At 40.4% G+C, this 15,178-nt stretch overlaps 1 protein-coding gene across 3 annotated transcripts in view; it reads left to right on the top strand.

Moving 5' to 3' along the window:
* EML5 (EMAP like 5) overlaps window positions 1–15,178 on the top strand; it is a 326,380-nt gene that overhangs the window by 74,013 nt on the left and 237,189 nt on the right. For all 3 annotated transcript variants that reach the window (XM_038404486.2, XM_038404485.2, XM_043517737.1), the window contains exon 5: window positions 12,655–12,840. In XM_038404486.2, the coding sequence (XP_038260414.1) occupies window positions 12,655–12,840 (186 nt within the window). The remainder of the gene's footprint in view (window positions 1–12,654; window positions 12,841–15,178) is intronic.

Below are 15,178 nucleotides of genomic sequence, written 5' to 3'. Positions count from 1 at the left end.
TCACTGAGCACTGCCCACTTTCTTTAGGTCCAGTTGTTGCCTTGTCTTCCTCTGCCTCTGGGAGTGCCTCAAATCTGTTACTTAGTTGAAGTTGGAGTTTCTCACAGTACTTCTTTTTTTGTTTTCAGTTCTGTACTGCGGATTTTCTTTGCTGCTTTCTGTTTAAAGTTGAGCTTTCTCAGATTTAAATTCAGTTTGGAAAAGCTGTTGGCAACTGCTGCTCGAGATGCCCTTGGATTTTTGGATAGATGACCTGTATCTTGAGCTAAAGCAGATGTGATTGATTTGGGTTTTTTTTATTTTGTTTTTTTGTTTTGCCAACTGGTGAATTCTATGTTTCTCTATGTATGTTGTTATGAGGGAACAGGGTGCTTGCAAGAACTGGGTTGGACACCATGCACAATTAAATTAATCTCTCACCATTTGGGTTTAATGATTCCCAATACACACTTTCCCACTGAACTTTCCATTCCTTGGTTATCACATTGTACTTTAGCCATCAGAATGAGTAGATCATGTTTTGGTATTCTGTCAATCACATTTGGAGTCAATTATAGTACTTATCTTTATCCTCATCACTATGTTCCTGTGTCAGAGCATAGCATCATATTATAGACATGTTTAAGAATCTGATTTGGAGCCTTGCACATATGATGTGTTAGTTGATAGGTTCCCAGTTGAAAAGCGATTTTTCTATAGAATCTCTTATATTGAGTGCTACTCCTGCGAAGCATGCATTGTCACTAAGACCTGCATAGATGAGATGTTTCTTCTCTTGCTTGGAGTGCTTCTTATCCACACCTGTCAGTCTGCTCTGACTGATGCTCAAGATTTCAATTTCATAGTTGTTCATCTCCGTCATGATCTGTGAGAGCTTTGAAGTGTTTTCTTGCTGTCAGCATCAAACGTTTGGGGGTTCTGTCTTCCAGAGACTGGCTTTTACCAGGAATTTTCATGTAGCATGAGGGGATGGCAGTATTCTCTACTGAGCAACCATATTTACCAGAATGGTAGCTTGGCTCCATTTTCTATAACCAATTAGTTGTGTTTTTTTTTTAACATGGTTAGGTGGTTTGATTTGAGCTCAAACCTCCTCATTTTGTCCAGGCTTGGGACAGGCAACTACATCAAAGTGCAGCAGGCAGGGTATACAAAATGTAATTTTGAGGTGAGTCCGTACACTCAAGATTCTATTGTTTTCTTGGAGCAATCAATGACTTCTAACAGCCTACAGTTAAGAAATGCATGGAGAAGCATTTCTTACATTATAGAGAAACACAGGGAACTCAAATAAATAAAAGAGAAACTCTTGCATTTTTCCCCTCTAAATCTTTTCCCACTACCCACATTTTTGTCATTGTTGAACACTGCACCATGTTCCCTGTCACTGAGGCCTGTAATCTGGACTGATGACTCCCCATACTCCCTCAAAGATTCCAGAGGCATGCTGTTCTATTTAGGGTCTACATACCACTAACAAGAGGAAACCCTTCCACTTTGTCAGTGGAAGGTGAGTATTGCCAGAGTATCTCTCAGCAGGTTTACCAAAGCTTCATTGTGCTGCCAAAGAAAAAGCCACATTTCTTCGAGTACATCCCTCGGCCTGCGCCTTCTCCCACAGCCCCCATTGGCCTGGAATGGTGAACCGCGGCCAGTGCGATTGGCTGAACCTGCGAACACTGCAGGTAAACAAACCATCCTGGCCCACCATCAGCTTTTCCTGATGGGCCGCGTGCCAAAGGTTGCCAATCCCTGTGCTAAATCAACATGCTATCACAAGGACTGGAAAAGAATGGATTTATTTGGCAGGAAATCTTACTCATCAGCAAGTTTAGGATTGCTAATTATCAGGCCCTGATGGTGACATATAACTACATCAATTATTGAAAATTCAGCACCTTTATTGAACATCTCCCAAATGATCAAAGAGTGCAGTTCCAACTCATCATTGCTGAGGGCCAGCTTCTGGTAAGTACATCATTACAGACTTCATTAGACACTGCTGATACAGCTTCTCAGGAGAGCTTTGTGACTTCACTTTTCCAGCCTCCCAAGAGAAGTCCAAATGACTGAGGAGGACCTTCCATTCGAAAGATCCAAACTCTTCATGGAAAAAACAGATGATTCCCTCCATGCACCAAACTACTCAAGAGCCATGTTGCATTCCCTGGGGATCTACATACCTGCACAGACATGGAAGTACAGCAAATCTCAGACATCACAAAGATCCTGACCTGCCCAGTTCCGTCCACACCAGAGAAACTATGAACCTCATTGGAAGAGACAACGGATACAAAAACAAAGGCCGGCAGTACCCCAAACCTCACCTGCACAGCCTTCAACGTTGAAACATCAGTTTCGATACATAGCCTCTTCAAGGATCCTTCTCACGAGTGTGTTACATCAGCAAATATACCATGCCAAACCCCAGTGCTATAGAACAAGTTCATAATCATCACAGACGGAAAGTATATGACAAATACTTCCTGATACTGAAAAAGAATAAAGGCTGGAGACCTATTCTGGATCTGAGATCGCTCAACAAATACGTGAAGGCACAAAGATTAAAGATGGTTAAATTAGCAGCAGTAATTTCATATCTGGACTAGAGAGACTGGTTCTCGGCCCTTGATCTACAAAATGCTTATTTTCATATCAAGATCCAACCATTCCACAGAAATTTCCTGATATTCAGCTTTGGTCAAGACCATATTAAATACAGGGTACTTCCATTCAGCCTATTGTCCGCATCTTGAAGGTCCTATCTCTGGTAGCGGCATGTCTTTGCAAATTAGAAATCATGATATATCTGTATCTAGATGACTGCCTACTCAAGGTATAATTGTTTGTTTGATGCCCTATCAGCCTTGCAAAAGACTATATATCAGTTCTTCTCAACCTATTTACCATTGTGGGGTGCATATGCATATATGTATATATTGGATGGATGTGACTCATGTAACACACATACTACCTGTATGGCCCTGAGGATGTCACATGGGCCACAGCTGTATATTGATTGGGCCACAGGTTGAGAAACACTGCTGTAGATTATTTATGGAGTTGGGATTACAACTGAACACTCAAAAATCGACTGACTCCAGTGCAACATCTAGAATTCATAGGTGCATATCTAGATGCAGTAAAGGCCAAAGCCTTCCTCCCGCTACACAGGTTCAACACTAAAAAGAACAGGAGTACTTGTGGAATCTTAGAGACTAAGAAATTTATTAGAGCATAAGCTTTCGTGGGCTACAACCCACTTCATCGGATGCATAGAATGGAACATATAGTAAGAAGATAGATAGATAGATACAGAGAAGTTGGAAGTTACCATACAAACTGTGAGAGACTAATTAGTTAAGATGAGCTATTATCAGCAGGAGAAAAAAACTTTTGTAGTGATAATCAAGACGGCCCATTTAGACAGTTGACAAGAAGGTGTGAGGATACTTAACTTAAGGAAATAGATTCAATACGTGTAATGACCCAGCCACTGTGATTTGTGTGATTTAATGATTTGTGTCCATTTATTCTTTTGCGTAGACTGTCCGGTCTACAGGACAGGCCCAACAAAGAAAATAACAGAACGCCACTAGCTGTCACCTTCAGCCTCCGGCACATCATCAAAGATCTACAATCTATCCTGAAAAATGATCCCTCACTCTCACAGATCTTGGGAGACAGACCAGTCCTCGCTTACAGACAGCCCCCCAACCTGAAGCAAATAGTCTTCAGCAACCACACACCACACAACAAAAACACTAACCCAGGAACCTATCCTTGCAACAAAGCCCGATGCCAACTCTGTCCACATATTTATTCAAATGATACCATCATAGAACCTAATTACATTAGCCACGCCATCAGAGGCTTGTTCACCTGCACATTTATCAATGTGATAGATGCCATCATGTGCCAGCAATGTCCCTCTGCCATGTACATTGGCCAAACTGGACAGTCTCTACACAAAAGAATAAATGGACACAAATCTGACATCAGGAATCATAAATTTCAAAAACTGGTAGGAGAACACTTCAACCTCTGTGGCCACTCAGTAAAAGATTTAAGGGTGACAATTTTGTAACAGAAAAGCTTCAAAAACAGACTCCAATGAAAAACTGTTGAGCTTGAATTAATATGCAAACTAGATACTATTAACTTGGGTTTGAATAGAGACTGGAAGTGGGTGGGTCATTACACATATTGAATTTTTTTCCCCATGTTAAGTATCCTCACATCTTCTTGTCAACTGTCTAAATGGGCCATCCTGATCATCACTACAGAAATTTTTTTTCTCCTGCTGATAATAGCTCATCTTAACTAATTAGCCTCTCACAGTTTGTATGGTAACTTCCAACTTATCTGTATGTGTGTGCGTGCGTGTGTGTGTGTGTGTGTGTATATCTATATATATCTTACTATATGTTCCATTCTATGCTGTAGCCCACGAAAGCTTATGCTCAAATAAATTTGTTAGTCTCTAAGGTGCCACAAGTACTCCTGTTCTTTTTGCGGATACAGACTAACACGGCTGCTACTCTGAAACCTGTCAAAGGTTCAACACTGTAACAGTCTTAATCCACACCGTCCAAATCAGCCCCCAGACCTTGGCCAGGAATTGCCTTCAATTACTGGGGCACATGGCAATAGGCACCTTGTAATAACTCGTGCAAGGCTCCCCCTGTGTTGCCTTAAGGCATGGCTCAAAATGATATACGCACCAGACAGACTTAACAAACCACTGTTAATGTCCTTGATAATCAAAGACTCTCTCAAAGGGTGGAAAGATCCACAGCATATCTGTGCGGGGTCCCCTTCACTCAGCCACCTCCAATATTGGAACTGACAACAGACACATCTTTACTGGGCCGGGGACCTCATCTAGATGACCACATGGTTCAAGCAAATGGTCCCCCTTGGAATCAACACTGCGTGTCAATCTGTTGGAGCTCAGAGTGGTCATTATTGCCTGTTCACATTTCCTATCATTGAACAAAGGCAAACATAAAGGTTAAGACAGGCAACATAGTATATATGTTCTACATAAATTGTCAGAGCGATTTTGTGCAGAGGCAATGAAGCAATGGAATTGGTGCATTCAGCACAGCATCAACATATCATCTGCCTAACTTCTGGGTATACAGAATACCATAGCGGACGTCCTCAGCAGGACATTTTTGGAGGAACACATATGGGAAATGGACTTCATTGTTCTCCAAAACATATTTAGGCATTGGGGAGTCCCAAAAATAGACACATTTGCGACAGCCAAAACCAATAAATGTTTCCAGTACTGGTCCAGAGCTGGACTGTGGCATCATTTGCTCGGAGACACCTTCCTCTTTCACTGGAATATGGGTCTCCTTTACGCCTTCTCTCCAATTCCTCTCATTGAAAATCCTGCCCAAGATAAGAAAAGAAAGAGCAAAGGTTATTCTTATAGTCCACATGTGGCCAAGATAGGCATGGTTCCTGTATCATTAATTCATCTTCCAGTCAAACTCCAGCTCCTTCCCCACCTCCACTTTCAGAATGCCAGACAGATCCACCACCCCAACTTGCAAGTTGTCCGACTCAAGGCATGGCTTCTTGATGGTTTGAAAGCACAGAGATGTCCTGTTCATAGGATGTTAAAGAGGTGCTATTACATAGCAGAAAAACATCAACTTGTCACAAGTATAATCCAGAAGAGGAAAAGATTCCAAATCTGGTGTGACTCAAAACATTTTACGCCAACGTCCTTTCTCTCCCACTGGTACTAGACTACATCCTAGATCTAAAAAGGTGAGGATTATCTCAAAACTCAGTAAAGGTATATCTCGCAGCCATAACCGCCTTTCCTCATAAGATAGACAGCTACTCTGTAATCATTCATCCTACAACAAAAAGCTTCCTTAAGGGTCTGAAAAAAGGAAAGGAGTACTTGTGGCACCTTAGAGACTAACAAATTTATTTGAGCATAAGCTTTCGTAAGCTACAGCTCACTTCATCGGATGCATTCAGTGGAAAATACAGTGGGGAGATTTATACACACACACACACACACACACACACACACACACACACACACACACACACACACACACACACACACACACACACACACACACACACACACACACACAACATGAAACAATGGGTTTTATCATACACACTGTAAGGAGAGTGATCACTTAAGATGTGCTATTACCAGCAGGAGTGGTGGGGGGGAAGGAAGAAAACCTTTTGTGATGATAATCAAGGTGGGCCATATCCAGCAGTTGACAAGAATGTCTGAGGAAAAAATGGGGGGTGGGGGTGAAGTAAATGGGGAAATAGTTTTACTTTGTGTAATGACCCATCCACTCCCAGTCTCTATTCAAGCCTAAGTTAAGTGTATCCAGTTTGCAAATTAATTCCAATTCAGCAGTCTCTCATTGGAGTCTGTTTTTGAAGTTTTTTTTTTGTTGAAGAATAGCCACTCTTAGGTCTGTAATCGAGTGACCAGAGACTGAAGTGTGCTCCAACTGGTTTTTGAATGTTATTATTCTTGACGTCTGATTTATGTCCATTTATTCTTTTACGTAGAGACTGTCCAGTTTGACCAATGTACATGGCAGAGCGGCATTGCTTTCAGATGATGGAATATATCACATTGGTAAATGTGCAGGTGAACGAGCCTCTGATAGTGTGGCTGATGTAATTAGGCCCTATGATGATGTCCCCTGAATAGATATGTGAACAGACTTGGCAATAGGCTTTGTTGAAAGGATAGGTTCCTGGGTTAGTGGTTTTGTTGTGTGGTTGCTGGTGAGTATTTGCTTCAGGTTGGGGGACTGTCTGTAAGCAAGGACTGGCCTGTCTCCCAAGATCTGTGAGAGTGATGGGTTGTCCTTCAGGATAGGTTGTAGATCCTTGATGATGCGTTGGAGAGATTTTAGTTGGGGGCTGAAGGTGACAGCTAAGAACGTTCTGTTATTTTCTTTGTTGGGCCTGTCCTGTAGTAGGTGACTTCTGGGTACTCTTCTGGCACTGTCAATCTGTTTCTTCACTTCAGCAGGTGGGTATTGTAGTTGTAAGAATGCTTGATAGAGATCTTGTAGGTGTTTGTCTCTGTCTAAGGGGTTGGAGCAAATGCGGTTGTATCGTAGAGCTTGGCTGTAGACAATGGATCGTGTGGTGGGGTGAAAGCTGGAGGCATGTAGGTAGGAATAGCGGTCAGTAGGTTTCCGGTATAAGGTGGTGGTTATGTGAGCATCGCTTATTAGCACCGTAGTGTCCAGGAAGTGGATCTCTTGTGTGGACTGGTCCAGGCTGAGGTTGATGGTGGGATGGAAATTGTTGAAATCCTGGTGGAATTCCTCAAGGGCTTCTTTTCCATGGGTCCAGATGATGAAGATGTCATCAATGTAGCGCAAGTAGAGTAGGGGCATTAGGGGACGAGAGCTGAGGAAGCGTTGTTCTAAGTCAGCCATAAAAATGTTGGCATACTGTGGGCCATGCGGGTACCCATTGCAGTGCCGCTGATTTGAAGGTATACATTGTCCCCAAATGTGAACAGGTTATAGTTGTGAGGACAAAGTCACAAAGTTCAGCCACCAGGTTAACCATGACATTATCGGGGATACTGTTCCTGACAGCTAATAGTCATGCCTGACACCAACATGAAATTTTTAACCTGAACCTTAACTGTCTTACAAAGTCTCCTTTTGAACCCCTGGCCATATTCTCACTTACACATCTATCTATGAAAACAGCATTCCTAGTAGCCATCACCTTGGCTTGAAGAATTGGGGAAATAGGCACGCTAATGGCACAACCAGCAGTGGTGGTGGTGGTGATTTAAGAGATCAGTTTGCACTGAGAACACACTCCAAGTTCCTCATGAAACTATCCTCTGCCTTCTACATAAACCAACTTATTCACCTCCCAACCTTCTTCCCAAAGCTGCACCATGACAAGAGAGAAGCAATATTGCATATACTTGACATCAGGAGTGCATTGGCATTCTATTTGGATATAACAAAAAATTTTCAGAAAATCTCCTAAACTATTCCTTTCCATTTCAGAGAGGTCTAAAGGATCCTCAGTTTTGAAAGAAAGACTCTTTAGAGGGATATCGATCTTCATTACTATTGCTATTGTACTCACAATCTTCAACCTCCATCTGGAGTTCATATTCATTCTACAAGATCTGTTTCCACTTCTGTCAAAAACGTTCCCATCAAAAATATATGCAGAGCAGCAACTTTTGCAGAACATTGGGCAGTCACTCATGTCTCAGCATCAGATGCCATGTTTGGCTACACTGTATTGGCATCAATATTAGACTTGACTCCAAAGCTCCATCGGGGTTCTGCTGTACAGTCACCTACAGTGGAACACCCATAGGGACATTACTCAAAGAAGAAGCGGTTACTCATCTTACACAGTTACTATGGTTCTTCGAGATCTGTGCCCCTATGGGTGCTTCACAGCCTTCCCTTCTATTTGTGAGCTTTTAATAAGAGGCTGTGCAATAGAGAAGACACTGAGGATGGTTAACTTGTGCAGCACTGGATAGCCTTGAGGCAAGGCATGAGACAGGGAGAGCACATGTGCAGGCCGAATGGACACTGCTAGCTGAAATCTCCAATCTGAGGCGCAAGGATGCGGATACATCTACAGTGGAGCACCCATAGGGGGACACATCTCAAAGAACCACAGTTACTGCACAAGGTGAATAACCCCTTCTCACACAATGGGGCTCATCCTTCTTCTCTTCAAATACCTTCTGTGTCCACCAATAAGCAGCAAGTGTGGTGGTCATCTTAAAAGCCCGTACTGATCTTGATCCTAGGTTACTACCCTTCTCATCCATCTTTAGCAACTGTCTGTCTGTCCATCCTCCTTCCAAACATTCACTGGAATTGTTTTGAACTAGTGGGTCTTATAGTCACCAGAGATTATTCCATTCAGTTATGGTCACGGCCAAGCTTCTACCCTGCCTCCTCTTCAGGGACCCTTCTCTTTCAAAATGTATTGAGGGAGCAACTTTAAATAGAAAAGCTGAGATTCTGGAGCACAAATTGGTGGCTGCGGGGTGACTGGGGGAAATGGGAAATATCCCTGTGTATGCCCCAATTTGATCCCTAATTTACACTAAAAATGAGGAGTGGCCATTGAAATTCCTTATAGCCATTTGTTTACAAAGATCTCTGGGAGTACTTTTTTTAAAAAAATATTTTTTATCATTGACAGATGGGAAAATTTATGTTGCTTGGAAAGAGTGAATGTGGGGATTAAACTATTATTGCTTTGTTGGCAAAAATGTTCAGTGTGTCAGCTAGATTGCATACAACTTTGATTTAACATACTGTTTATCATGTAGTTTAAAAACTTCCATTAGCTTGATTACTACTTAACTTTCTGCCACTTCAATACATAGTGCAACACTGGCAAATTAGTCCTCCTATCTTTTACCAAAAACAGTTGTATAATTAAAATGGCTCAGATTGCTGAAGTAACCTATTTGTTTATTTTAAAAAAATTAGTTTCCTTTAGCAACTTATAATTAACAAAATCCGTTTTAATTAAATCATATTCTAAGCATCTTCAACAACTAGGCTGCAGCTATTTGGTCATTCGTTATTTAAATAAAAAATCCTAACCCAAGACTTTGAATAGCATCCTGATTAGGCAAGAGGTCAGACTTTTTAAAAATGATGTTCCTTTTTAACATCAACAATTATTTCTCATGCTAGGAATCATTATATAATGATCTACATCTCTGGATAGACTTCATATTGACTAGGTATTTGACTGGAGAATGCAAATTGTTATATTATTAAATAGAATTTCCTAAATCAATTGAAATGACAAGAGTTTGTGGAATTGCTTTTCTCATATATGTTATTCTCTGCTCTCATATTGTTTGTGGGTGCCTAATCTGTACAATGACTGTACTGTTATTTCTCAGGTAATATAGTATGTGAATCTCTGTACTGCTATAATTAACCAATCAGAGTTCAAGTGCAGGGATTTGCATAATCAGTGTATGGTTATTTCTCAATAACTACTGGAAATATGAAAATCTTTTTTTAGGTAACTGCTATAATCCTTCTACTAATGGCCTTTATTGAGAATTTTTAGCAGGTTGTGAGCAAGAAAAACAATGATTAAGAGTCTAAATTAGTACAAAGAGCTATAGGGAAAATGATGGATCATCTCTTGAGCCAGTTTGTGTTACCTGTTTGCGGTGAATGAAATAAAATGCTACATGACATTCAGCACAGGGTTACAAAATTGGCACAGCAGTTCCTGAGCACTCTACTGCATATTTATGTGCATAGAAAAAGTAAGCAGGATTTTTCAGGAAAGTACAAGGTGAGGCAGCCTGTATGGCCACTGCTCTGCATTCCATACCAGGAAAAGGAAGGATAGAGCAAGAGAGTGGGCCAATAGTTATCCTGTAACTCCAGCTCTGAGGATACTGTATTTGCAGACCTAGTACCTGCCAAGATCTTTGGTTACGGAGTGGTCAATAAGTACTAGAGCTGGGTAAATAACTTATTTTTCAGTTTGCTAGTAATTCCAAAAAAAGCAGGGGGCTGGTTTGGTCCAAATCCAAAAATTGTGAAACATTTTGGGAGATCAATTAAAATCTATTTCAGGTCAAAGAAACGTGTAGTATGACCCAAAATATTTTGTTTCAGGCATTTTAAAAGGGCTGGATTCACAAAAAGAGAAGGGGAAAGGAGGTGGGTGTTTGTATAATGGAAGATGTAGTCCAGCTGAGGAGATCATCCCATAGAGGAAGTTAAGGTTCAAATAACAATGTTAACAACATTACACTTAGTTTGTATGTATTAACCTTGTTAATATTCCCTTAACTGTTACACTGGTTGACGGGTTTTGTGTTCGCATTTTTAATCATAACATATTTCCTAATATTTCAAATGGCTAAAGAGGGACACTGCACAGTTCAGATTTGGCCTTTCTGCCCCTTCATAGGCAGGCAGAGGGATGGCCAGGCCAAACCTCAGTGGCAATGCAACTCCATATGCCAGATCACAATGCCACTCAGTTTGGCTTCCTTCTCAAACTGGGGGCTCATGGCAAAGTAAATATAGGAAATGTTCTGCTTCAACTGGGATAAGGGACTTTGAGGGGAAAATGGTACAGTCCTGTGAAACTCAAGACTGAGAGATCTGCATACAATATCACTTTAATGAAAATGTGTTCACTCCAGTTTCCTTGTTTTTCCCTAAAGACAGAAAAAAAAAACAAAGCACAGGGCAACTAACTGCTACTAATAGTTCTCCAGGTGTCCTTTTAAAATTTATTTCAATTTATCTAAATGCTCCCTTCCAGAGCTCTGTCTGCATTACTACAAAATATTTAAAAAAAAAAACCAAAAAACTGTAGCATAGACCAATTGGCCCACTGGCTGAATTTAAAAATCTTCACATATCTAACTCAAAATTAAAACTCTCCCAGCACTTGTCCCTATTCACATAAACACCTTTCACTCTCCCTCCCAAACAAATCCAAACATATCAAGTTGTGGTAATGCACAGAAACTGGAAATTTCTTTCTGTAATCTCCTCTTAACTGACATATAGTGTGTGCTTTCTCTTTCATTCACACTTTTCAGTAAAAGAAATCTTCATTATTTATTGGCTTACTACTTGAGTTGAGATCTATTGTGATGTTAACTAACATAGCCAAAGAAACATCCTCCTAGAAAAGAGTAATTTTGCAGTTTAGAGGGCTTCAGATGTTCAAGTAATGACTGCACTTCCTATTTTCCATGTTGAATAACATGAATCTTGCATACACCTGCTTGTGCTGAAACATGCAAATCATAGCTCTAGCTCCTGAACATCACACTTCTACTGTTGGTCTAAAAAGTTGTCACTAAAGCACAAAGGATATTTTCTGTATTGCATAATGAAAAAAATCAGATAATTTCATTATGAAACAACTCTTTTGAATGATTACAAAGCAGCAATAATATTGAACTTAACACTGAAATTTTGATCAGTAAAGACATTTGAACTTTATTTTAAAACTGATACCAGGAAACTCTTTCACACAAAAGGTCATAAATATATGAAAATAGTATGCTTATTGGAAGTAAAACACTTTGGTTAGCTGAAAAACAATTGCTACAGGTGGCACTCTGGAGAACCAGAGTAATGAAAAGAGTACAATACTTTGAGTCTTTTGGCTTTAGTATATTGCTCTCTCACTCACTCTCAAATATGCATGCACTACATCAGGGATCGGCAACCTTTGGCATGCAGCCCGTTAGAGTAATTCCCCTGGCTGGCCAGGCCGGTTTATTTACCTACCATGTCGGCAGGTTCGGCCGATCGCAGCTCCCGCTGGCCGCGGTTTGCCGCTCCATGCCAAAGGGGGTCTGTGGGACTCGGCGGCCAGCATATCCCTCGGCCTGCGTCACTTCCCTCAGCCCCCATTGGCCTGGATTGGTGAACCGTGGCCAGTGGGAGCTGTGATTGGCCAAACCTGTGGACTTGGCAGGTAAACAAACTGGCCCGGTCCACCAGGGGGCTTACCCTGGCGGGCTGCTTGCCAAAGGTTGCTGATCCCTGCATTACATTGTTTGCAAAATTCACAGGACTTTGGCAAAATAAACACCATTTTTATACCATATGTTTTATCTATCAGTTCTGGAGCTTGTGTGGCAATTCGTTGACACCAAAGCGTGGTGTTTTTGGCAAGACTGGTGATCTCCAAACTATACTCTGCCTAGCCTGTGCAAGAGATGAAGTGACACATTCTGGTGCACTTAATGGAGATATATATGTATGGAAAGGAATTAATCTCATACGGACCATACAAGGAGCACATGCTGTAAGTATATTTATGTTATAATTCAGATTGTTTGAACAATGCACAGCTTTGGAAGTTGATTCGTGTGTAATGAATAGTTCAAAGAAGGTTTTTGAAATATTATTGTTGAGATTATTTTTATTTTAAACCAAAATGTTTAAATCTAAATCTGAAGAGGTTTTTTTTTTTCCCTTTACATAATTTTTCTGTATCCTTCCCATATCACTCTAGACTGTATGCTTATGTGGAGGAGACAAGTGGAGAAAAAACTCAATAATCCTGAATCTAATTTCTACATGCAGAGCTGCGTGTGTCTCTTTTTTTCCTCCAGATGTTGTAACTAGTGTGTGTGACAATACAAGGCAAAGTTCAACATTTTAAGATTTCTCATCTGCTATTCACAAATAAAGCCATTAATTTTTCTGACATTTGTAATCTAAGAGAAATTTACTTGGTCACACTATTAGGAGTATATCAAGTTGACTTTCTAAAACAATTCCTTATGTTTGAAGGTGGATTTTAATTATGGACAATGGTGTACCTTACAGATAATATTAAAACTCAGTGTGTTATGAACAAATTGATCCAATGAGACACAGAATGGGAAGAGAAGAAACTCTTAAATTTCTTCCTGCAGTGGAGCGGCAGCTCTACAATAGTTTAAGCTTAAGACTAGTTTCGGTTTATAGCTTGACTGTCATAAGCGCTCCAAAATCTGGACAGTTACTGGGATGCTTTCAAATTTTGTCCCTTGTGTGGGTGCGGGGTTTGGTCAGTGAGCCAAATTTGGAGCTATTGGTTCCTGAGATATGGCCCCATGTGGGGAAAAAGACTTTTCTTAACGTTAACAGATTCTGGTAGTGAATTTTTGCTCACAGATAGAGATCAAACTAGGGGGAAGAGGTCATCACACAAGTATCTCAAATCCTTGAGAGTTACCCCAACGGAGTACATGCATCTACTAGCCTTGTGGGGAAAATCAAATTAAAACATTATTAGTTAAAGACTTCTCTTGCAGTGTGCAAGATGAATTACACTGAGTATATGCAGAGGAAGAGGTTATCTGGAAAACTACCTCTACATCATAGGACCTTGTGACTCTGATGTTATGTAATGGTTATTGACTCTGAGCACCACCCGTGGCAGTATGAATTCTAATCCAATTCAGAGCAGAAAGCAGAAATAAAAAAGGAGGCATCTTGTTCCGGTGTCTCTCTATCAAAGGGTTTTTTTTTTAATTGTGGGAAAATGTAATCTGAATACATCAAAAGGTACTTAAACTGTTTATTGAAAAGAAAATAAATTACACAAGCAAATGTTTGCTGGGAGGAGAGGGTGATATTGCATTAATTTAGATGGAATATAGGTGCCCAAAGATGTTAACATAACCCAGTCGCTGTCCAATGTTAAACAGTGTTAAGCAAGGTTCAGGGTTTGGTATACAGAGACCTTAGCCTGCTTAGTATTATGGCAAATACCATTGAAAACCTTTTAAACCTTTTATTAAAAGGTACTAAAAAGGTAAAATGGTTAAAGCATTTGAAATGTTGTTAAAATGAAAGCCTTATTTTACATTTCTTGTTCCATTTCCCTCTAGTTGGAGAGAGGTTTGAAAGGAAAAAAGACCCTTGTTTAACAGTGTTCAATGGTAATAACTTTCCTTTTGGAGTAAAGAGAAGAAGTTAGTTGAGATTGGCTAGATCTGTTATGGCTGCTTCTGTTACAGTTCAATCCTGTTTCATCTTCAGTGGTATTTGGGATGCCGCTGAGGCTGGTAGAAGTGATGATGTCATCTGGCTTCCACTCTGGTCTGGTCAGGCCATCCCTCAGGATCAGGACAAAGAAGGTCTGGTCCCAGGAGACAGTAGAGGTGGCAGTCATGGTGGTGAAGCTTGCTCCAATAGCTTTTATTCTTCTTGGTTCCCCTCTGAAGGTTCTTTCTTTAAAGATCCAAAAAGGGACTGGTGCGTGAAATAGCTCATCCCCTCATTAATTTGTCCACTGATTAGGCCTAATATCTAACACACCAATTTTGGTTAATTTCCAGTTCCATATCTTCTGTTTTTACCAAGTATGATTTAAATGTTTTCCTTGAGTTATATCAGTAGGCCTTTCTGTTTGGACTTATTCTGATTTTCTTGTAGCTGTTCCCATCAACATTTGTTGTTATAGGTTATTGTGATATCTTATGAACATACACTCACTTTTAACAGTAGAATTTACAATTAGGGTAAATTTGTAGACCAAATTATCACAACAGTGATTAGGATGGAAGAGTAGGGGAGGGGAATTTGGGGGCATGCACTAAGAATACATTGCTGTCACTGGGATGAGGAATTCAGAATGGGCATGCTTAATA

Source organism: Dermochelys coriacea, chromosome 6, assembly GCF_009764565.3.
Source record: "Dermochelys coriacea isolate rDerCor1 chromosome 6, rDerCor1.pri.v4, whole genome shotgun sequence".
Classification (NCBI taxonomy): domain Eukaryota; kingdom Metazoa; phylum Chordata; order Testudines; family Dermochelyidae; genus Dermochelys; species Dermochelys coriacea.
This window is presented reverse-complemented; position numbering and strand designations above follow the sequence as displayed.